At 35.3% G+C, this 25,203-nt stretch overlaps 2 protein-coding genes across 2 annotated transcripts; both read left to right on the forward strand.

Annotated features, from left to right (window-relative positions):
• The first annotated feature begins 9,472 nt into the window (after nucleotides 1–9,472).
• LOC119820550 (olfactory receptor 5B3-like) lies at nucleotides 9,473–10,405 on the forward strand. The gene has a single exon (XM_038339011.1). The coding sequence runs from the start codon at nucleotides 9,473–9,475 to the stop codon at nucleotides 10,403–10,405; it is 933 nt and encodes a 310-aa protein (XP_038194939.1).
• A 13,187-nt stretch (nucleotides 10,406–23,592) lies between these two features.
• On the forward strand, nucleotides 23,593–24,525 carry LOC119818480 (olfactory receptor 5B3-like). The gene has a single exon (XM_038335892.1). It carries the CDS (start codon nucleotides 23,593–23,595, stop codon nucleotides 24,523–24,525), a length of 933 nt encoding a protein of 310 aa, XP_038191820.1.
• Nucleotides 24,526–25,203: the final 678 nt, after the last annotated feature.

Below are 25,203 nucleotides of genomic sequence, written 5' to 3' on the forward strand. Positions count from 1 at the left end.
TAAGAATAATGTAAATTTATTATAGGTTGAGAAAATTTGTCATTAAAATTTCCTATCCCTGGAATTATATTTATTTGAATGTTCTTTATTCCTAACTTAATTTCTATATTGTTTTCTCTTTTCTGAAGTTAGTTTTATCAATATACATACATCTGTAATGCATATATATGTTCAGGAATACACACATTCACATACACACGCACATTATATAGTCAGAAAATTGTATATTTTCTGTTCTCTAACATGGTGAATTTATATTTTTTCTGTTATCTAACATGGTGCTGTGCAGGTTCTATTATACAACCATTTGTTGTTCTGGTCTCTACTCAAAATTACAAATTTCAGATAATTTGATAATTGATTTCACAGAACAAATCTAAATAAAGAATATATTTCCTCCATAACCTTCAAAGGACACAGACTTGTTATTAATCTTTTTGTTTTGCAAGAAAGGCCTGATACAACAATTTATCAATATCTTTAAAGAGCTATATTAACATGTCCCATACTTTTGTATTTCTAAAATAATCACTGAGATAGAAGAACTTTTTAGTTTTTGGAACTTACTTTATTCAACCTGCCACTCTATGCCTTGCTACTAAGTCTACTGAAGTTTTCACATCTACATCACTCTAAGTTCAGTTACCAAATGTCATGGTGTAACAGGTCTGTATAAAATTTCGTGAGTGTGGAGAATTATTGAGTTCCCTGAGACATAATCACTCATGTTTAAAAGTTGGTGCTGCAGTTAAACAGGACATCGTGGAAGCATTTCCAGGATAAATAAAAAATAGCTTCTTTTCCTATCATTGGCAGGGATGAACAAAATCATTTACTATCAATAAAGCTGTGAACCAAGTACTAGAATGTGTGTTAACTGCTAGAATAATGAAACCATAGCTCACATAGTAGATTTAATTTGAGTTAACTGCTCATGTACGTTTAGTAATTCATTGTTAAATTCCAAGAGCCATTGTGTTCTGCAAAGACTAGGAGGATGAGCTAAATAGTATACAGTGAAGTTACATACACAATCATCTTTTAAGATATCAATGGTGGGATCAGCTTCTACAATCTTCTAGAAAATAGGTTTTGCTATGTAACATATTCTGATTTCACCTTAACTCTTCTCAATTTCTTTCTACCTACTCTTCTATCCAGATCCACATACTTTCTATCTCTAAGAAATAAAAATAATAAAATAAGATCAAGTAAAAGCAAACGAATGAATCAGAATTTGAAAAACCAAACAGAATATAAATAGTTAAATAAAGCAGAAGAAACATATATAGATGCAAACACATGTATTTTCAAACACAGAAATTCCATAAAAACACAAAACTGGTAACCATAATATATATGCCAAGATCCTGTAAGGTTAAAAAAAAATGTCCCAACACAACATTTTGAAACAAAGAATCCAATGAATTCAGTTTGCAATGGCCATTTACTACTGGGCATACAGCCAACTCTTAAGAGTGGTTGTTTCCCTGGTGAGACTTCCTTTGATAAGGTTAATATTTTATTTGCAAGTGGTTTTTTATTGGACATAGCTCTGTCATTATGGAAGAAAGCTTGTGTATAATTATTTCAGCTCCAAGAATCCTTTTGATACAGATCATTCCAGACCCTGTGCAGGCTGCTATTGTTTTATGAGTTCACATGTGTTAAGACCTCCTTTGTGTAGAAGGCTTGTTTTCTCGATATTCTCTACCTTCTCTGTCTCTTAAACTGTTTCTACTTCCATTTTTGCAGAACTCTCTAAACCTGAGGACAGGGATTTGATGAAAACATCCTGGTTATGAAAGAGTGTTTTAAGGTCACTCACTGTCTGCATAGTGTCTGACTGTGGATCTCTGTGTTTGTTCTCATCTGCTGCAGGAGAAATTCTCCACAATTGCTAGGCAAGACATGATCTTAGTATAGCAGGATGTATATGGAGTCAATCATTTTATTGCCATGTTTCTTAGCAGAACTGTAATTTTAGTTTTCTCTAGCTCTCTGGCCTATCTAATCTCAGGTTCTTCACTGAAAGCAGTGTTGTGTATGGGTTACTTTTAAGTGGGCCTTAAATCAAATCAGATATTAATTATAGTCTTAGGGTTTCTATTTCTGTGATGAAACAACATGACCAAAATACAAGTTGAAGGAAAGAGTATATTTGCTTACACTTCAATATTATTGTTCTTCACTGAAGGAAGTCAGGACAGAAACTCAAACAGGGCAGGATTCTGAAAGCAAGAGCTGATGCAGAGGCCATGGAGCAGAGCTTCATACTGGCTTGCTTTTCATGGCTTATATATCCCAACTGCTGTCTAGGAATTGCATGACCCACCATGAGCTGGGCCATCCCACATTGATCACTAAGTGAGAAAATGTCTTATAGATGGATCTCATGATGGCATTTCCTCAAATTAGTCTCCTTTCTCTCTGATTTATCTAGCTTGTGTAAAATTGACACACAAAAACTATGCAGAACATTTGTTTGTTCCACAATTTTTGTGATAGTATTGCAGCATCATATTTCACAAGCAGGTCATTCTGATAGATCTACTAGTCTGTAGCTGGGCTTGTGTTTATGTTTCTCTTCTGATATTATTCATAGTACCTTCAAATACTGTGGATTCTAGTGTGCAGAAGTAAAAGATCTAGCTAGAAACCACCTCTACTTCTTTGAGTTCAGTGAATTATTTAAGTGTTGTCTTTGGCAATAAGGTCTCGCTACCATTTTGTGAAGAGCAACCAATAGCTTTGACAGTTGCTTGGGTTGTTTGGGAGTTCCAATGGGACTCCTTTGGTAAACAACTCAATTAAATAAAACTCATTCCTGGTAAAGGAAGTTTTATTTAGTTAGGAGAGATGTTCAGTTGGAGTTCTGTCTTCCCTGTTACTTGACAATTTCATTTAGACAAATGTTGTCGGATAATTTTTTATATACAGCCATGATGTGCTAAGACAACTTTTAATTTGATTAATAAAGAGCTGAATGACCAATAGCTAGGAAGCAAACGATAGGTGGGACTTCTGGGCAGAGACAGGAACTCTGGGAAAAAGAGATGAGGGATTCATAAGTGAGACACAGAGCAAATCAGATGTACAGTATGAAGAAAAGGTAAAGAGCCTCATTGCAGAATGTAGATTAATATAAATGGGTTAATTAAGTTATAAGAGTATGGTGTGGGACAATTTTATTCTGTCAATTATGTTTTAAATAAATGCTGATTGGCCAGTAGCCAGGCAGGAAGTATAAGCAGGTCAACCAGATAGGAAGTAGAGGTGGGGCTAGGAGAACAGGAGTAGTCTGGGAAAAAGGAATCTCTCTCCCAAGTCCTGTCCAGACAAGGAAGAAGGAAGATGTGATCTACCCCACTGAAAAAGGTACCGAGCCATCCATGTGGCTAACATAGATACGAATAATGGCTTAATATAAATTGTAAGAGTTAATAAGAAGCCTGAGCTAATGGGCTAATCAGTTTATAACTTATTTAGACCTCTGTGTGATTTTCTTTGGGGCTTACCAGATGTGGGAACTGGGCAGGACAGAAACCCCAACAAGCAATCCCTCATGTTACAAGAGCTAGTTAGGAACAAACCAAAGCTAAGGGCAAGCTTTCATAATTATTAAGATGTTTCCATGTCATTATTTTTGAGTTGGTGTTCCAAAGAAAGACATGCTACATTTGGTGACTAATGTGACAGCTGGCATGCTACTCATTGGAGTCTAGGTAAAACACCTGCCACCACAGCATTGGCTCATAAATCTTCTAGAGATGGAGTGGATAAATGAAGCTCCAAGTCAATATACATGGGCATGAGACTAGGCTCTCATGGAAAGGTAAACAGCTGCTAAAGCTCAGAAACAGTCGGGTAGCCTGCTGGATTGACTAAGATTAGTGAGAGTCAGCTGCCAGCACCATGTGATTAATAATACCAAACACATGACAATGGCTTGGCCTTTTAATATTTGGTTCATGTGATCTGAGATGGCTGCAGGTCTGCAGAAAGCTAGGTACAAGTCAAAATCCCTTCTGAGTAGGTACATTATTCTTGAAAATGTGCTTAGATGTTGAAGAAAGAAAAGAAATGGGTATAAACAGCAATAAAATTATTTTAGAAATTATAATATGAGCTCTTTAAAGAGAGAGTAAAGTAATATAAAATAAGCCATATAATGTTGGTAAATATTATAACACAGGACAACTTGATCCTATATACTGCTCTATTAACTTTACAGTTTTAAATGCTAATGAACAAAAACAACTGTTGAGAGATATTGGATTGTAAAATGAACTGCTAAATTAAATTAGTTTCTATATTTTAAGAATGTCTTAGCTTCAGATGAAAGTCAGAAAATATGTTATGTTGGAGAAGAGGTTTGCTTTTGTTTCCATGGGAAATGAAAAGCTATGGATTCCTTCAAAATTAATAAAGATCATATTTGACTAAACAAGTTAGACCACTCCTTTAAAATTCTGCTTTACAGAAAGTCTTTCAGATACACAGGTCTGTAGGCCAAAGATAGATGACCCAATGTTGCAGAGGAATCTTGTATGACTGTCTAGGCAGACAGATGTCTCTGTCAATTCTATAGTTTTAGAAGTTGTTCTGTACTTCCTCTTTACTAAGCAATGTTTTATCATTCTCTAATGGGTGTGAAGGCTAAATTAGTTATAGTTTTATAGTTTTCCCTGTTATTAAATTCAGAAAAAAACTCTTTGAAAAGATATAAAGTTTATAAAAGTTGAAAAATATAAAAGCTTAAGTTGTTTAAGAAAATATTTTTAGGGCTAAAAGATATTTTTAGGTTTATAATATAGATTATTATATAGTGATTTAAGTATAAAACTTTGGACTCACCAAGATAGGATAGATAACAGAATACTTTAGTACTATTTAGTGGCAAAAAAGAATCACATCTTGAAATTTGCATGCAAATGGATAGAACTAGAAAAACAACATCTTCAGTGAGGTAACCCAGACCCAGAAAGATGAACATGGTATATACTCATTCATAAGTAAATACTCGCTGTAAAGCAAATGATATTGAGCCTAAAGTTCATGATCTTAGAGAAGCTAAGTTACAAAGTAGGTCCTAAGAAAAACATACATAGATCCCCCTAAAAAAGGCAAAAAGACAAGATTGTCTGACAAAATTGGGAGCATGGGGTTGAAGGAAGAAGGAAAGGTGGAAGGGAAAGAGGAGGGGAGATGGAAGGGGAAGGAGAACTTGAGGGAACGGGATAGATAAAATGGATGAAGGACAGAGCTGAGAGTGAGGAAAGAGATAATTTGATTGAAGGAGCCATTCTGGGGCTAGCAAGAAACCTGGCACTAGTGAAATTCCAAGGAATTCATAAGAATGACCCCAGTCAGATTGTTGAATATCTTAAATGTCACCATGAAACCTTCATCCAGCAACTGGTGGAAACAGGCAAAGACCTGTGGCAGAGCACTGGACTGCGATCCCAAAGTCCAGTGGAAGAGTGAGGAGTAAGAATATGAACAAAGAGGTAAGGACCATGATGCAGACACATACTAAAACACTTTATCTGAGTTAAAGGAGCTCACCAACATCCATTAGGATGGGGAAGGAACCAGCATAGGTCCAAAATAGTCCCTCTGAATGTGGGTGACTGTTGTATGACTAGGACAGACTGTGGGGCCACTGGTAGTGGCACCAGGATTTATCTCTACTGCTTGTACTGTTTTTTTGGGAACCTATTCTTTTTGGATGAATACCTTGCTCAGCCTAGATATAGTTGGGAAGGCATGGGCCTTCCCCAAGGAAATGTGCCTTACCCTCTCTGGGTAGTGAATGGGGATGTGGAGAGGAGAAGATGAAATGAATGGGAGGAGGGGACGGAGTGGGACCTGGGATTTGTATGTGAAATGAAAAGAAAAAGTTTTTTTTAAAGAAAGAATTTGACCATGTATCAGTGAGGATATAGTTAATACAAAGTTGATTTTCTTTTTTTCTTTTTACTTTTATTTTCTACTTCATTTGGGTAGAGAGTTAACGAAGGGGAGAGCACATGGAAGGACTGTGAAGGGACTGTGATCAGGGTACATGATGTGACCTTCCCAGAGAAACAATGAAAATGTTATGGTATCTAATACCAGGAAGTCATCCTAAATGATGTACATACAAGTAACACTAAACAGATTGGCAGGTTGTACTTATATATTTAAGCATTTACAAATGTAACAAAGCCTATTAATTAAAAAGAGGTCACAAATTTGAAAAGGGGATAGGAGGGCCCATGGGAAGAGATGAAGGGAGAATGATGCAATTATATTTAAATTTAAAAATCCTGAGAGCAATTAAAATCATTGATTTAACTATTGATCCCCATAGTTGAATTTATTGCTCCTTTCTGAGAAAATAGAATCAGGAACTGCTATTTCAGAGAGGAAATTTCCACACCTTGTCAACTGTAACAAGTCTCTACAGATCTCCCCAGAAGACTGTACATGACATTGTTTTAAATATAACTCAGTATAAGTCATGCTTTGCTATTATTCCCTGATGTGGATGGCAATCATGCTTGTATCCTCAGGGCTTCTAACTTGAGGATTTCCTAATAATTTTTAACCACAGTCAAGAAAAACACTCAAAAACCATAAGGAAATACCACTGATAAAACTTTTATATTACAATCTCTTTGTGAGAGAAATCTATTTGTTACTTTTTAGACATAACCTCAGTTATGTAAGCCTTATAATCTTCTATTTTGTAGATAAGCAAGTCATTAGTGAATCTTCCAGAAGACTTAAAAAGTCATGGTTGATTCAAAAATTGGTCAATATTAATAAATTCTCCATGTTATTTCATTGTCTTTGAGAAACTGGAACCTACTGTCTACAAACTCAGGTAAAGTCCCTTCAACAGAATTTATGTGATATTACACTATGGTTTTTGTGGATTCAGGCAAATAGTTCTTCATTGACGTATTTGTTTTTGTTTTTTAACAAACAGGTAAGATTCTGTATTACTTAAGTGTTGCTATTGAGAAATGTGGCTCACACAGGAACAGGTACTTATGGTAAAAGAACCATAAAAAAGAGAAAGACAATTGCAGTTTTTTTTTTAAAACCTCAGGTGCACCTGGGAAACAAATACAAACTCTTACATCATAGGGGGCTTTCTGAACTTTGTGAAACATGCTTAGGTTTAAAAAATTCTACAGACAAAACAACTTCAAGGAGCTCTAATTGATTAGTTGCTTACCTTATCATAGTCATCTTCATCTTTTATTGGAGGCAAAAACCCTTGGAAAGGTGAGTGCGATAATCATTTAAAATATGCAATGGTCCTCAGTGAATTAACATGCTGTGAGCTTTATTGTAGCCTTTCCCACAGAATCTGATGTTCTTCTCTGCTGTTTATCTATACACATTGAAGATGTGATTCAAACATCTGTATATGAAGAGACTGTAGGTGATCTTTAAGCTTGCTTTATGAGTTTTCCTTTGTTCTTGCTATATTACTTTAGATCACCAGAAACATATCAATCTTAAAGGAAAAGTAAAACCAGCAATTCTTCTTGCCTTACATAGGCATATATACATATGCAAAGTCCATATCTTTTTTGTGAAGCTTCCATAAAATTAATCATGTTTGTTAAGGTTGATAAACATGACTCATGTTCATGAACTGAAGTTGCTAATAGTTTAAAAGAAATACAGCGAGGAATTACATAATAACTAGTTCCAGATGCATATTGTTCCAAAGATTGAATTTTAACCTACTGAGCAATCTCCAAGCTCCACCAAAGGGAATGGTTAAAATATGTAAATACTATTATATAAGAGTAGATCGAAATATAAAAAGTCATGGAACTTTCTATTATAATGGACATGTGAGCTTAAGGCATCCCCATGTTTGGACTTTTCAACCATTGGTTTTCATGATTTGTCCATGGCATGACAATAATAACACAGAGAATGAATGAATTTTATAATTAATGAATCCTTTTACCCAAACTAAAATATGATTTCAAAGAAGAATATTTGGGAATGTATAGTTTACATGGCATTTCAGGAGCAACATTCATGTCCTTTGCGTTAAAAAGAATGAGAATCATGGGAAAGCACAGGAATCTTAGTAACCCTATGATAGGGAGAAAAATTAGAAGTTGCAAACTGCCACCAAACTGAAACTGTATATATTAGTGTCCACTTTGACAAAACCTTTATAAAGACTGTTGTTCCAGTATAAATACAACATAGTAGCAACACCAGACTTGCCACCCAGACATGTTTTGTTTTCCCTTAATTATCTTATTTAATTCTCACAGTTATACCTCTAAGTAGGCTTACTTACTTCTTTTGGCAGAAGGAGATATAATGTTCAGATGAATTATCTTAGGACTAGTCACACTGAGGTGTCAAACAGTAAGTCTCTTATGCATTTCTTCTAGAAGTTAGGCTCTATGTCTACTAAGTGTGATGGTATGCTATGCTTTCACTCAGAAATTCTTTTGCATGAGGAAAGCACTCCCACACCACTACCCCAGCAATCTACTCTTCATAGAAGTATGCTATTTGCATTAAAGATTTAAACTCTCCTATTTCTTAAAAAATATCTGGTACTTTCAGTCAACAGTCTCTCCCATTGTGTAGACATATGTAAAATATACAGACAGTAATAAAGTGCGAATTTGCATAGGAGGTTAAAACACAGCCCAGAGCTTGTTAGTTCCTGATGATAATTTTTATAATGGGAAGAAAGAACATTTCACCCTTATGATATTTGTTTTAGGGTTTATTTAACTTTCAGTGAGAATCTGCTAGTAAACAGTACAAAAGTAATCATGAAATCTATCATTGAGTTTATCAAAACATACTCCAATGTAAACCAATGTAGACATATGGTAATAATAAATTGATTTAAATTCAGTGCTATCTTAACTCAGTTTAGACAATTAAACTTAGGGATGTTTTAGTTTGCATTAAATATTTGTTTTAGTCTGAGGAAGAAATCCAATTAATATTTTTACAAGAAATGATTCAAATTCTCAATTCTTATACTTCATAATCCACAATGGTGCAATAAGAAAGCCCCTAATATTGATGAAATGAGAGAGTAAAAACATATCTCACATGCCTATATTTATTCTAAAAAAGTGAATGATGTAGAAATATCAACTTCTTTTGAGGTTAGGCTGATTGATTTCCTAGGTAGGTAATATCAACAAAAATAATTTGATAATGTTATAAGGTTGTTTGCATTTCAACCAACAGGTTACAATATTTTTGAAACACACATGGATAAATCATTAGTATTCTTCAAATTTCACAGTTTATTCTCTTGTTTATAATTAGTGTACCAAATTTGATTTTCAATTTCATTAGTTTGAATTACTAATTATTTCTATAACAAGAGTATATCTTCTCTCATACTTTCCATTTTTGTTTCTTTATTAGTATGTTATTTTTTTCTTGCTGCTGCAGATCATCTAGTGGCTGTCAGATGGCACTGATGGGGAACAGCACAGAAGTGACACAGTTCATCCTCATGGGGCTCACCAATGCTCCAGGCGGGCAGTTTCTCCTTTTCATCACCTTCCTCCTCATTTACACCACCACCTTGGTGGGGAACCTGGGGATGATCCTGCTGATTTTCTTTGATTCTCGGCTCCACACCCCCATGTACTTTTTTCTAGGTAACCTGTCCCTTGTGGACTTTTGTTACTCTTCGGCTGTCACTCCCACAGTCATGGCTGGGTTTTTCTTAAGAGAAAAGGTCATCTCCTACAAAGCTTGTGCTGCTCAGATTTTCTTTTTTGGATCCTTTGGTACTGTGGAGAATTTCCTGTTGGCCTCAATGGCCTATGATCGATATGCAGCAGTGTGTAAGCCCCTACACTATGCCACCATTATGACTACAACTGTGTGTGCATGGCTGGTCACGAGTTGCTATGTCTATGGCTTCCTGAATGGTTCCATCTACACTGAAGACACATTTAGGCTCTCCTTCTGTGGATCCAATGTGGTCCATCACTTTTTCTGTGATGTTCCAGCAGTCATGGTTCTCTCTTGCTCTGATAGACATGTTAATGAGCTTATTCTTATCGACTTAGCCAGCTTCAATATCTTCCTTGCTCTTGTGGTTATCATAATATCATACACATTCATTTTTATCACCATCCTAAAGATGCACTCAGGTAGAGGATATCACAAGGCTATATCCACCTGTGCCTCCCACTTCTCTTCCGTCACTATTTTCTATGGGACTCTTATCTTCATGTATTTACAGCCCAGCTCCAGTCATTCTATGGATAATGACAAAATTGCATCTGTCTTTTACACTATGGTCATCCCTATGTTGAACCCTCTGGTCTACAGCCTAAGGAACAAGGAAGTCGTGAATGCATTCAGAAGAATGGTTTTAGAAACCAAATAGTCATTGGTTTATTTTTATCTTATGAAATACAGAATACCTGGATTAATTCCCCTGAGTTCCTCCTTATATTCTAAGTAAAATTATAAACAATGAATATTACATGTCACAATAATGAGCTCAATAATGACCCACAAATGTTTTATTAATTAATATTTCAAAAGTTCAATATTGTTTTATTTAATTAATTATTTCATACAATATATTTTGATCATTTTGTTTTCCCTCCCTCAACTTTTCTCAGATCCTATCCACCTCCCTCTAAGCCTATCTTCATGTTTTTTTTCTTTTTCTCAGTACCATGTCGATAATACTGACACATTAGGGTAAGGATGTTAAGAATGGCATCAAATGTATAGAGGAGACCAAAGTCTTGGACCAGCCTAATGACTCTTTGCAATGAACACTTCCACGTAGAGATGTATGGAAAAAAGGATATATGGAATGACTTGTGGCATTGCACTGTAGTCTCCATTATGTATTTTTTAATTCCTTCCATTTTTTAAAAAATAATTTTATATTTATCCTTTTTTCTCTTGAAATTTGTTTCATTAGGAGGGGGAGCCAGGAGTAGAGGTGGATGTAAAGGAATGGGGAAATGAATGTGATCAAGATGTCAAAAACACATAGAATAAATAAATCAAAACATGATAAACCACTGTGATTTTCCATGTATGTACCAAAGGCAATCCCATTTGTTCTTATCAATAGGAATTAGGACTTTTTAGCTCTAATTGAAGGGCAGTTGGTGATATGACATTGTAACAACATTAGTGTAATGTGAGCACAGAATGGCCTCAGTCAGCAGAGGCTGGTGTAGACAGGGAAAGCACTTTCCCTAAAGCCTGAGGGATGGACATGGCTCTTAGAGACCCCTCACTTCTTAGACTGACTTTAGACTTTTAGAATTGTGGTTGTTGTATGCCTCTTATTTGCAGTAATGTGTTAGATCCATTATAGGACACAATAACAACTCTTCACCAGCTCCTTCTCTGTCATAGTCTTATGATTTTACTAAACTTTGAAAGAAGTCACAAGTGAAACTACTTGCTCCTGTAACTTTCTTTTGGAAGGATCACTCTTTAGTCAATTCCTCTTCTAGTTATAGATGTATTCAGATTGTACCTTAATTCACAGTCAGTTTATTCTGTCAATTATGAGGAATTTTTTGTTGCTGTTTATTCATAAAGGTGTTATAATTACTATCTCATATGTGAGGCCTGTAATTTCATCTTCATTTTATTATATTATTTTTATTTTTTGCCTTTTCTATAGTCAGTCTACAAAATTTCACCATTTAGACTGATGTTTCCCTAAGAATCAGCAGTGTAGTGCTCAATTTTCCCTGTTTCATAAATTTTAATTGAGTTTTAATATGTATTTCTTCCTTCAACATTTTCTTTAAGGTTTAATATTGAGTTGTTTCCATGATATCATTCTTTGCCTAACCTCCACACACATATGTTATAGTCTTCCATTTCATATTCCTTATGACTATCACCTTCTCAATTTACCAAAGATTTTGAGATGTGTCGTTTGGTTTTCTGTCTCAAAGTATTTTATAGTTTCTCTTTTTATCAGTCTTTCCCTAAATTGTAGTATTCTCTCTACATATATAAATATTTATTTTTCCTAATTATTTTCTACTTCATTTGTACTGTGGTTGAGAAAATTGTCTCCTATAATCACTAACTTTTATAATTTGTTAAATTATTAATTTCTGAATATACTTATTTTGGGGACTGGGTTTTACTATGTAGTATTGGCTAGTCTGAAGCTTCTTATCTATACCACATTTGCTTTGAAGTAAAATTCATATAAATCTACCTGATTCTGCCTCCCAAGTGTTGGGATTAAAGTCCTGTGCTACTATGTCCAGCCTCTTACATACTTCTTATGTTATGGGAATGTTTAGCTGTAGTGGAATATCTATTGTCTGGGGAAGCAGAGTCTAGGTCTGATTAAGGTTGTAGAATTATGATATATTTCATACCTTCTGTTTTATTGACTTTTTTCGAAGGATTTTGTTTGTTACTCTATCTGTGGTTGTAGAACTCAATTTCTTCTTTCAATATCATTAATATCTGCTTCCTGTATTTGAACTTATGTATTTGAATAACTATTTTTCATGTTATTATCATTAATTTGACATTCTACTAATAAATAATGCATTGCCTAATGATGTTGACACTGCATTTATGCCAGTTTTAATCTGTGCTTTACCTATAGAATAAAATAAGTTTTCCGTCACTTTTGTGCCCTTGTGCCTTTAATATAGAGTTTTTCCATATAAAATCACTAGTTCAATTGTATTTATTGTTTACCCTTGGATTTTCTAGCTTTATTATAATTTAATCCACTTAAGTAATTCACGATAAAGACAAGCATTTCTGAAATTCTGTTGTTTTCAATAAATCTCATCTATTTTATTCCTCAAATCTATTACACCTTCCTTTTTATTTAGTTACTTATTTGTTGTGAAAGCTTATGGTTTCCATTCCATTTCTATATTGATGTGGTACGTCCTTCTGTATACATGCTTCTTTTATTGGTTGATGAATAAGCTGTTTTGGGCAATAACTTCGCAGAGTTAAGCCAGGAGGGAAATCCAAACAGAGATGCAGAGAGAGAATAGGCAGAGTCAAGGAAATGCCATGTAGCTGCCAAAGAAGAATGATGCCAGAACATTACTAGTAATTCACAGCCTTGTGGTGATACATAGATTAATAGAAATGGGTTAATTTAATATGTAAAAGCTAGTTAGGAATATGCTTGAGCCATTGGCCAAATAGTGTTGTCATTAATATAATTTCTGTGGGATTATTATTTAGGTCTGGGATGCTAGGAAATAAAAGCAGAGTCTCAGTTTACAATGTCCTACTTTTCTTACAATTTGTATTAATCATCTCTTACCAAAGAAAAATAAGTTAGATGTGGGCATATATGTGCATGTACATATATATATGTATATACATATATATATACATATATATGTGTGTGTGTTTATGTGCATGTATGTTTTAATGTATGTGTGTATATACATATTTATATACATATTTAGATTCAGAGATATAGAGACACAGAGTGATAGAGACAAGGGGAGACAGAGAAAATTTGGAGACAATACAAAATTACGAAAGAAGAGATTTATTATTAGGAAATGATTCATGCTCTAGGTTATGTTGGCCATCAGACAGAGATTCTTGAGAACTGATCATCCTATTCTAGTCTGCAGGACATAAGAGTACAGGCAGTGCTTATAAGGAGTTGGAGATGCAATCATTGCAAAAGTAGTCACTTGACAAACTCCCTCTTACTCCGGAAGCCTAAGATTTATTTTCTAAAACTTAAATCGATTGAATCATCCTCATCATCCTCATTCTTAATATAAAGAGTGATTCATATCAAACAAACAGACTTAATGATTATATCATCCTCTAATACCTATCAAGTCACCACATAGGCATTCTTTACCACAAATCTTCCCTTTGTTAACTTGAACCTAATAAATACTTCAAAACTTAATTTTCAAATAAAGACATCTGTTAATCTCATATGACATAATTGTTTTGCTCAAACACCAAAAAATACATTTCCCCCCTCACTATTGTATGTAGACATCGAATGATATTTCTACTTATTCTTTAAAAATTATTTCATATTTTAATTAACTTTTTAGAGAATGTTATATATGAATATTGTATTTACATCATTTAAATTCTAGTCCATGTCCCTCCAAAATCCTTTAGTGTGTTCCAATACTTTCTAAAATTCATCATATTTTTACTTTTATTAATTATTGCTACACATACACAAGCATACACATACCGAGGTACACTACTGAGTTTATCGCAGTTCTATTTATATACCCCCTAACATGCACACACCACACATGCACACACACAAAACAAAACCAGAAAATAAAAACTAAGTCAAATAAGTGCACATGCACCTTAGTGAAAAAAAATAAAATAAAGCAAAAATTTAAAGTTTAGATTACTTTTAAATTCTTGCTCACTGGATCTAACCAGCACAATGTCATCAGGAAAATAGTCTAGTCTCATATAATGAAGAAAAAACAATATCAAGTTTCGGAGGACTCTATCAGAAAGCCCTGAGATAAAGAGTCCTAAAGTAGAGACTGAGGGAATATTGGTGACTTTGCTGTCTGAAAGCATGTTGCCTTTTGGTCTTCATTAACATAATAAAATAATTTAATTAATATTTAATTAAAAATTTCAATTCAGCATATTTGTTCATGTATTTCTTTTTTACCAGTTCATCCAGATTCTTCCCCTCTTCTTCTCCATTCAACTTTCCATTCTTTCGATCTTTTACTCTCCTCCCCTCTCAAAAAACATAAATTAAAATAAATAAAAATAAATCACCAAAACCCACAAAAACTGAAATCAAATTAAACAAGCAAAAGTCAAACAAAACAAAGAGATCCAAACAAAACAAAAAGAAGAAATAAAAGCAAGCAAAATAAAACAAAAAATCCAAAAACAAAAAAGAAAATTATTTTATTGAATTTATTTCATGTTGCTCAGCTACTCCTGGGCATGGGACCTGATATGGAGTGGGTTGGTATGTGTAGTGAGACTTCACTGTAGAAAAAAACAAATCAACAACAAAAAAGATTTTCCTTTTGCAAGCGTATTTCAATTCCTGTTGGCTTCTTGATTAGGGGTTGGACTATTTATCCCTTTTCCCTTCTCAGCATAGGGACCCTTTTTGGCTTGAGTCTGTACAGAATGCCATCAGGAGTATTTTATTGCTTTGTCACTTTAGCAAAATAATATTAGGTTTATCCCTTGGCTCATGTCCTTATGATCTTAGGTAAGGGTCTACAGTCTAATTCTATAAAACAAAAACATCTTACTAGAATAGAGGTGACAACTAACCTGGTAACTTTAGATTTCTCCATCTATCTATCTATCTGTCTATCTATCTATCTATCTATCTATCTATCTATCTATCTATCTTTCTATCATCCATCCATCCATCCATCCATCCATCTATCATCTATCTATCTATCTATCTATCTATCTATCTATCTATCTATCTATCTATCTATCTACTATCAATCATCTATCATCTATCTATCTATCTATCTATCTATCTATCTATCTATCTATCTATCTATCTATCATCTATCTATCTATCATCTATCTATCTATCATCTATCTATCATCTATGTATCATCTATCATCTATCTATCTATCTATCTGTCTATCTATCTATCTATCTATCTATCTATCTATCTATCTATCTATCTTCATCATCATCATCATCTATCATCTATCGATCATTTATTTATTTACTTACTGACTTACTTGCTTATTTTTATTTCATATAATTAATTCCAACCACAGCCTTTCTTCCCCCCAGTTCTCCCAGTACTCCACCCCTGACTTCCACTTTCTTAAAGATATATTGCTCCTACTTTGCCCTTCAGAAAAGAACAGGAATCCCATTGACATCAACCAAACGCATCATATCAAGATGCCATCAGACTAGGCACAAATCCTCAAGGTTAGATGAGGCAGCCTGTAGAAGGAAAAGGGTCCTACGAGCAGGCAAAAGAGTCAGAGACACTCCCACTCCTACTGTTTTGTGTTGGCTTAAATGTTTCAAATCACAGAGGTTGTTTCATTGCTTATATCATGAAACAAAATTCAGACAGTATCTGTAGTTTGGGTAAATTTCTGAACAAAACAATTTAGGTAATGCGTAGGAATTGATTCTACTGCTTATAGAAAGTCTAGCTCTACAAACTTCTCACTAGATAGGCTTTCCAATAGTCAGGATATCTTTCCTCCAGGGCTGAGCTGTCCCATTGTGGCTCTGGCCTCCAAAACTATCCTATTGAGCCTCTACCCCCTCCAGATCTGTCCTATTATATCTCTGCCCCCTCCAGAGTTGCCCTATTACAGCTTTAGCCCCCAGAGCTGTCTATTGTGGCCCTACCCCCTTAAGAGCTGTCCTATTATGGCTCTATCCTCCACCCAGAGCTGTCCTATTACAGCTCTAACCCCCCAGAGCTGTCCTATTGCATTTCTACCCCTCCAGAGCTATTTTATTGCAGCTCTAAGTATATCCAGGCTTCCTGAAGAGTCAGGGTAGCCCATTACCACTACTGTGTAACATTCCACTACATAAGCAACTTCCAAAACTCCAAAATTAATAAAGTCACCTCACTGCCTGGACAGCCACACAAAGTTCTTCTGTATTGTTGGAGCATCCAATCTTCACCCCACAGGCGCATAGTATTCAGCATACTTTTCCATAAAGGAGGAAATTTCAAATACAGTTCCACCTATGTTGGCAGTTTGTCAGTAACTGTCTTCTGTGTCATGTAGAATGTCTGGCAGACTCTTTCATGAAGCAGGAACCCTGAAGGATCATCTCCCCTTTAGGTAAGTTCAGCAGTCATTTTTCTGTAGATCCTGCATGTCCAGTTTATACAGCAGACCTTCAAGAAGTCCAGGAAAGAGCAAGTTTTTTTTTTGCCCAAATGGGTAACAAATTTCATGAGGAGCCTCTTCAGAACCCATCATCCTCTTGAAATAGATTTGTGCTGCCAGGAGTAGATGTGTCTCATTGCAATGAAAAGTCTTAAATTCTTAAAATATTTTAAATGCCATATTCTGAAGGTCTCTGAAATATTTGAAGAATACCTATCTAACTGAAATATATCTCTGTTTGTCTAGAAAATCTAACTAGTATGAATACAAGCTTGACTATTACAGGTGACTATTAATCTATATTCCTTAATTATACACTACAGTTTTAAATGAGCTAGACAAACACAATACCTTAATCAAGAGTAGAAATATACATATAACAAAATTGACCTTAAATTTGTATCAATAGACCAAGATCTATACCATTGCAAATCTCTATAGCTTATCCCTTTTTAAATGTAAACAAGTATTTATAAGCAATCATTTAGGGAATTTGGGCATAGTTTTCTGCAAATTGCTTCCTACTTTTTGTTGTGCAAGGTATTTTCTTTTTTGGGGGTCTTGGTCCATTAAACCTCTTTAGTCTGGAAGCAATCCACAGGTTCTCATTTTCTGTGGGAACAAAAGAAGAACCTGTTTTCTAAAGCAACATATCCTTAGAATCAAATTTTGAAGTCAAGAAACCTTTAAAACATATATGTTGATTTATCTTAGCAGTCCCCAGAATCAAATGTCTCTCTGTAGTCAAAAAATACAAAGTAAATCCAATAATACACATAATCCAGGCTCTCTGTGTATATTCCATCTTTATGTGGCTTATTATTTTATTCCTATTACTTTTTCTACAAATTTACTGTCCCTTTAAAGACTTTGTTTTATTTTTAAAAGCAATTTACTTATTTTTATAACTCTCTATACCCTTTTTCTTCTCTCTACCAAGCCTACATACATTTATCCAACACTGTAACCCATTTAGAGGTCTTTTTTTAAATCTGAATCTGTATTTATTGTGTATCTGTAATTATTTTCTAACCAGAGCATTTTTTTTTCTTTTTTAAAAGCAGGCATGGCTAGGGCCAACAAGGCCCTGCCTGTTGACTCCATCCAGTCCAACATGGTAGAAGCATATTTATTGCCTCCAAAACTGCCTGGTGGGAGCCATTCTCACCACCTCAACTCTGGGAAGCACCATGCAGCATATAAACCCTTTTTATCTGAGTAAAAACTCAATCTTCCATGCAGCATACTGTGTGGCCTGGACATATCTCTCTGTATGGTGGAATCTGCCATGCTCTCCTGCTTGTGCGTGCCTAGTAGACTGATTCTTCTGCCTTCTCAGGCAGGGAACTGTGTGCGGTGGGTATGGTCTCAGCTACTTTCCTCCTGACCCCAAATAGACACATAAGTACCCAGGCCCACAAACACCATTCAAGTGCTTAGAATCCTGAAAGAGCCAGAGTGGTTTGTGCTGCCATTTTGAAACTGCATTTATATTTCCTACCACCGAATTAGGAAGACCTCTCTTGAAGGAACTGTCAGCAAACAGCAAAAAGCTGTGATAACTTAGGTTTTTGTGACAAGTTTTATTTTCCAAGATTACTCAGATTATGTGGATATAGTCAGACACATTAGTATGCCAATTTGTCATTGGAGGCCACTTATTTGTTCCTGATTGCTCAGTGCATAAAGCTCTAGCTTCTCATTGGCCAACTCTTACATATTAATTTAACCTATTTCTGTTAATCTCTGTATTGCTGTATAGCTTTGGCTTATTGGCATGGTTCCAACTTGTCTGTTCCTGGTGGTGGCTATATGACATCTCCCGCCTCTGCCTTCTTTCTCCCAGCATTCAGTTTAGTTTTTCCCACCTACCTCTATTCTCCCCTGCACAGGCCAATGCAGATTCTTCATTAACCAATGGCATTCAAAGAATACAGACTGGAATCTCACACCATCAAGAAGATGCCAGCCCAGACTGCCATAGCCAGCAAAACTCTCAATTGTAGTCAGCAGAGAAAGAAAAACATTCCATAATAAAAGCAAATTTAAACAATTTATACTAACCAGTTTTATAGAAGGTACTAGAAAAAAACTTGTCTGAAAAGTTTAACAACATATAAGAATACACAAGGAATAAATGATCCAAGTATAGTACATCAAAGAGGGTTGAGGACTCATACCATAACAATTAAATGATCAGAAAAATAAACAATGGTCATTGATAACTCTCAATATTAATGGTCCAAATTCACTAATAAAATGATAGAAATTATCAGATAGGATTAAAAAACATTATTAATCTTTCTGTTGCATCCAAGGAGGACAACTTTCCATTAAGGATGGTTCTGTTCCAACCAAGCTCTAGTCTAAAAACTGCAATTTATAACAATAACAGTCTTCAGAAAAGAATAAAAAAGCTTAAACTTTCACTTCCTGCAGTAAATTTATTATTTGATACAACCAATTGGTGATTCTATTTGTTCCAGCATCTTCAGTATTAATAATAATTCAAAAATGAAATATATGCAAAAGATACATGTCACTCAAATTTCACTGTAGCTTCATGCATTAGGACTTCAAAAAGAAAATATCTAGGACATCTATCAGCTGCTGGAAGCATAAAGAAAATGTGGAAAGTGAAAATCATGGAACACTGTTCATGCCTAAGCATGTAAACTGTCATTTGCAGCAACATGGATGGAATTAGAGGTCATTAGGTTAGGTGCAATAAGCAAGACTGACAATTCCTGACTGATCTCACTCTATGTGTACACCTTTGAAGAAGTTAGGAATTGAATAGTGGTGACCAGAGGTTACAGAACATAGTGTTAAGAGGCATTAGAAAAGGCTGTGCAGTAGTTATTCATTGTGATCAGAGGTTTTGATGGGCTATTACACAGCATGATGACTATAGATAATATAGAGGGACAATGTGTTTCAGAGAAGAGAAACAATATAATATTCATCATAAAGATTCAATGAATCTTTTTTTTTCTTTTTTTTTTCTTTATTTTTTTTATATTTAAAAATTTCCATCTCCTTCCCTCCTCCTCCCCCCTCCCTTCCCTCCTCCTCCCCCTTCCCTCCCCTCCGTCTCCCCCTTCCCTCCCCTCCCCTCCACCCATACCTCCCCTCCCTCCCTCTCAAGGCCAAGGAGCCATCAGGGTTCCCCACTCTATGCTAAGACCAAGGTCCTCCCAACTCCCCCCAGGTCCAGGAAGGTGATCGACCAAGCTGAGAAGGCTCCCACAGAGCCCATCCATGAAGAACAATCAGAGCCCAGAGCCATTGTCCTTTGCTTCTCAGTCAGCCCCCGCTGTTGGCCACATTCAGAGAGATGGATTTGGTCACATGATCCATCAGTCCCATTCCAACTGGAGTTGGTGATCTCCCATTAGTTCTGTCCCACCGTCTCCATGAGTGAACACACCCCTCTCGTTCCTGACTTTCTCCCTCATGTTCTCTCTCCTTCTGCTCCTCATCAGGACCTTGGGAGCTCAGTCCAGTGCTCCAATGTGGGGCTCAGTCACCTTCCCCATCTGTCGCCAGCTGGAGGTTCCCTCGGTCCTGACTTTCTTTCTCATATTCTCTTGAGAGAGATGTTTTTAAACTTATTTAAATATAATATAATCTATATTCATGTTGATATATCTAATGGTGTAATGTACTAGGATATATATTCTAATGTTTTTACTTATTAAACAAAATAGACATTTTATTTTCTAAAGAGATAATAGTCATCTTAATCCCCAAGGAAAGTTAATTGCCTTTTCATTAGGATGGGTGGATGCATGTGTTACATAGTCCCTGGAGGGAAATCTCTAGAGATTTCTAACTCATTGTCATTATTCCAGTTTTCCATGTATTACCAAAGTGATTCAGTATCATGTGTTTTATGAGGAGTGCATTGTATACCATATTCCACTGGCATCCTTAATTGTCTGAATGGTAATCATTTTGAGTACATAACATCCTTTTTCTGACATGATGATTAGCTGCTAGGGTTCAACCATCGTGAGAAATGAAATCAAGAAAAAATATGTATTTTTATGACAGCATCTTTATATGATGTTCTGTAGCCCTCTTTTATTTGTTATTTGCAGACATATTTTCTGGACGATAAGGGAGAAGCAATATGTCCTTTGCAATTAAAATGGTGAGTGACTTTTCAAAGGATGCAGAAGGAATACAAGACACATTCAAAATCTGACCTGCATTGTTATTCTTTCCATCATTCTATTTTTTTTTATTTTGGGGACATGGTTTCTCTGTAGCTTTGGAGTCTGTCCTGGAACTAGCTCCTGTAGGCCAGGCTGACTTCAAACTCACAGTCTTTGGCTTGCCTCTGTCTCCTGAATGCTAGGATTAAAGGAGTGCACCACCACCCGGCTCTTTCCACCATTCATTCCTGCACTACAGAAGTTAGAATATTCAGACCCCTTCAGAGAAAGACTGTCTGACAGTATTTACTAAATAGAATATAGCTGTACTCGTTTCTTCAAAATAAGTTTTTGAATTTAATGTTCTTTTTCTTCTAGCCAAGTGGCATACCACTTACATGTTCAACAAATGTTGAAGTGAGAAGGGAAATTTATGAAACAGTTGTGGGGAATCCATCTCTACTATGGGTTGTTTAAAATAGAAAGAAATTATTTCAAAACAGGTATTAGTAAACTGAGGTGAGACTGGAGTGTATATGTCAAAATGTCTATCATAACTTTTTTAAAGATTCATTTTACAAGTCATGCGTCCTTTATAAAATGAATAGTAGTAAGAGATATTATGTTTTGCTTGATGAGATAATAACTTTTTTGTGCACTATATGGTTGCCTTTAATTGAAGGTTTGAAACACACACACACACACACACACACACACACACACACACATAAAGTCCTAACTCAGACTAAATCATCTAGAATATTTTTATACTGCCTCGATAATTCTAAAACTTCTTGAAGTTCCTCAAATTGTCACTTCCTTTACTGATAAAAGAATAATTATACTACCCACCTCACTTTAATGAATTCCAATATGTAAGACTCACAACATACTATCTTTAAGGGTCAGGTTGATGAACTGAAATTTCCATAGGCTTACATTAAGGAAGCCAAAGTAGTTATAGAATATATCCACCCCAAAGGCTGTGATTCAAGTAAGGAAATATTAAATACAGTTACTACACTATAAATGCTTAAATTAGTATTTTATAAGATGGAATGTGCAAACAGAATTGAAAGGAGAGCAGAATACAGTCAATAATGTGGAACTTTCTCAATCCTCAGTATATGATATTTTAGATTGTGATAGGAAAGTAACCAAAGAAAATTGAGTATTAAGAGTAAGTGATTCTTTTGCCAAGATGAAACTAAAAATTTCATGGAAGAACTTTTTCAAAATAAATTGCTCAGATGGAATTACAGAAGCAGCATTTTTATGTTTGGAGAGAGGGAAGATAAGTACTGGGGAGTGCAGACGCACACGTACGCCAATGTCTAAGAAAAAGTAAACTGGCCAGCGAAATGTCTCCACTTCATTCATGGCAAATGAGATTCTTCATTATCAGTACTGGCTTTGACCAAAACATGGTGTCCATTGTCCCATCCTCACAACAACATGAAAGACTATGTGATCTAGGGTAAATATTTGAAAGTCGACTCTATTTTATATACTATTTTTTCTAACATTTTTAATGGAAAGTTGGTCTTATTCATAATCCTCAGTTTTTAGATGGAAGTGTGATGTTAGGAGATAAATAGCAGACATCTTATGAAAGAACCAGAATTCTCTGCTACAAATAACGGTGGATGTACATCACTTTGAGTTGCCTCTGCTGGTTGAACTTGCCCTCATTATCCCCCAGTTTCCCCACCATGTGATCATTCCTTGAGATGTGATATGATTTAGTAGTTATACTCATCTTTAACCTCTGCTTATAACTGTATAAACTCATAGTTAGGCAAGTATTAATAACTATGAGATAGTGCAGAAACAGGATGCAAATCAAATAGAGGTCACAAATTAATTGCTGGCAATTGTCATTTGAAGAAAGCCAGTTTCATTCTTCAGGATTCTAGCTGTTTGGTTTTACTTTCACTGAAAGCTAAAAGTATTTTGAACAACATGTGAAACTATTTAACAATTCAGTTAATTTGAATTGAAGTTTAAATTTAATTTAACTTAAATCTAGCTTTAGACCTACTTAGGAATTATTTGGCCTGAGTTATAGTTTCATGTCGCTACTGAGACAAGATTACAACTAAATATATCAGAATGTATGATTTATTCACTTTCTTGTGCGTACTAATTTATGGAAATTATAACAAGTAACATTGGTGAGAGGTTATTGTGAGAACACAATTAAAGTACCTATAGCAATTTTGAGAGGTAGGCATATGGGAGTGTCAGCTTTTACAGTAATTAGTAGAAATGAGCTGCCAGATACATTTATCCATGCTAATTATTTTCAACAAATTTAATTGTCTATACATTTGCTTACAAATTTATAAATTGTTAAAATTATATAGATGATTCAGATTTGATACTGTAAAATTCTGTATGCAATAGTTACATTCAATTTAGGTTTCAGGTTTGCACATAATTTTGGAAAACATTGAGATAAAGGTTATAGCTATGATGGCTGAGTACATGCTGTCTTCATAGCTTCTGTTTCTTTATTGTGTTGCCCCCTCTTTTCTTTTCATTGCTGAGGAGATTGGACAACATGATGGAGAACAGGACTGAGGTGACTCGCTTCCTTCTGCTGGGACTCACTGATGATCCAAACCTACAGCTTCCCCTCTTTATCACTTTCCTATTTATCTACACTATCACCCTAGTGGGGAACCTGGGGATGATCCTGTTGATTCTCATGGACTCTCGGCTCCACACTCCCATGTACGTTTTTCTAGGTAACCTTTCTCTGGCCGATTTCTGTTACTCTTCAGCAGTCACTCCAAAAGTCATGGCTGGTTTTCTTATAGGAGACAAGGCCATTTCCTACAATGACTGTGCTACTCAGATGTTCTTTTTTGCAGCTTTTATTACAGTGGAAAATTACCTTTTGGCATCAATGGCCTATGATCGTTATGCAGCAGTATGTAAGCCCCTACACTATGCTACCACCATGACTACAAGTGTCTGCACATGGTTGATCATTGGTTCTTATGTCATTGGTTTCCTGAATGCCTCCATCCACATTGGGGACACATTCAGGCTCTCTTTCTGTGAGTCTAATGTGGTCCATCACTTTTTCTGTGATATTCCAGCAGTTATGGTTCTCTCTTGTTCTGACAGACAGGTCAGTGAGCTGGCTCTTGTTTATATAGTGAGCTTCCACATATTTTTTGCCTTCATAGTTATTTGGATATCCTACACATTTATTTTTGTCACCATCCTGAAGATGCATTCTGCTGTAGGACATCACAAGGCTATGTCCACCTGTGCCTCCCACTTCACTGCAGTCTCCATTTTCTATGGAACTAGTATTTTTATGTATGTACAGCCCAGTTCCAGTCACTCCATGGACACTGACAAAATTGCCTCTGTGTTCTACACCATGGTCATCCCCATGCTGAATCCTCTGGTCTACAGCCTGAGGAACAAAGAGGTGAAGAGTGCATTCAAAAAGGTTGTACTGGAGGCAAAATATTTGTGACTTTGATTTCTTATTTCAGAGATTCATAATAATTGGATTCATTCTTTTTAAATATTATTTATTTATTGAGTTATATTTAAAATCCACCTTTTCTGAAAGTTCCAGGAATCATTGTTTTATTAAAAACAAACAAATAAAATAAAATAGGAAAAGTTATGCCCTGAAACACATACCTGAATGAGAAGGTCTAAAACATCTCAAGGTTTGTTTACTTAAGCCTTCATCCAGGATATTGATGAATTCACTACATTTTCAGGCATCTTGCAGTAACATGTTACTATAAAAAGATATCAGTGCATAAATAAGCATTTGAACAGAAAAAATGCATGTGGGTATCCTAGGATGAAAGACAAAAAATGATGTGTGTTATTTTGCAGATTTAAATGGAACATAGAGTCTCTGTGAGTTGATATTATTTGTTAATTTCACTAGGTTCAGATTTATCCAGATAAATAAATATTTGCCAACTCCTGTCTGAAAAAGGTTTTCTAGAGTATCTTTTACTTTCAGCAGTAGATTTTTAAAGATTTGCACTCACCAATGTTTGTGGCAAGCATCTTATCCATTGCTGGCTCTACTGAATAGGACAGAAGTCAGACAAAAGGCTAGTTCTTCCTATAACTGTCTTTGTAGCTAGTTCTCTCTTTTTATCTCTTCTCCCGTCCAATCTACTTCCTT

This window comes from Arvicola amphibius, chromosome 1 (genome assembly GCF_903992535.2).
Source record: "Arvicola amphibius chromosome 1, mArvAmp1.2, whole genome shotgun sequence".
Taxonomy (NCBI): Eukaryota; Metazoa; Chordata; class Mammalia; order Rodentia; family Cricetidae; genus Arvicola; species Arvicola amphibius.

Bases quoted from the DNA above. Each gene is read 5' to 3' on its own strand.
- LOC119820550 (XM_038339011.1), top strand. From the start codon at position 9,473: ATGGCACTGATGGGGAACAGCACAGAAGTGACACAGTTCATCCTCATG.
- LOC119818480 (XM_038335892.1), top strand. From the start codon at position 23,593: ATGATGGAGAACAGGACTGAGGTGACTCGCTTCCTTCTGCTGGGACTC.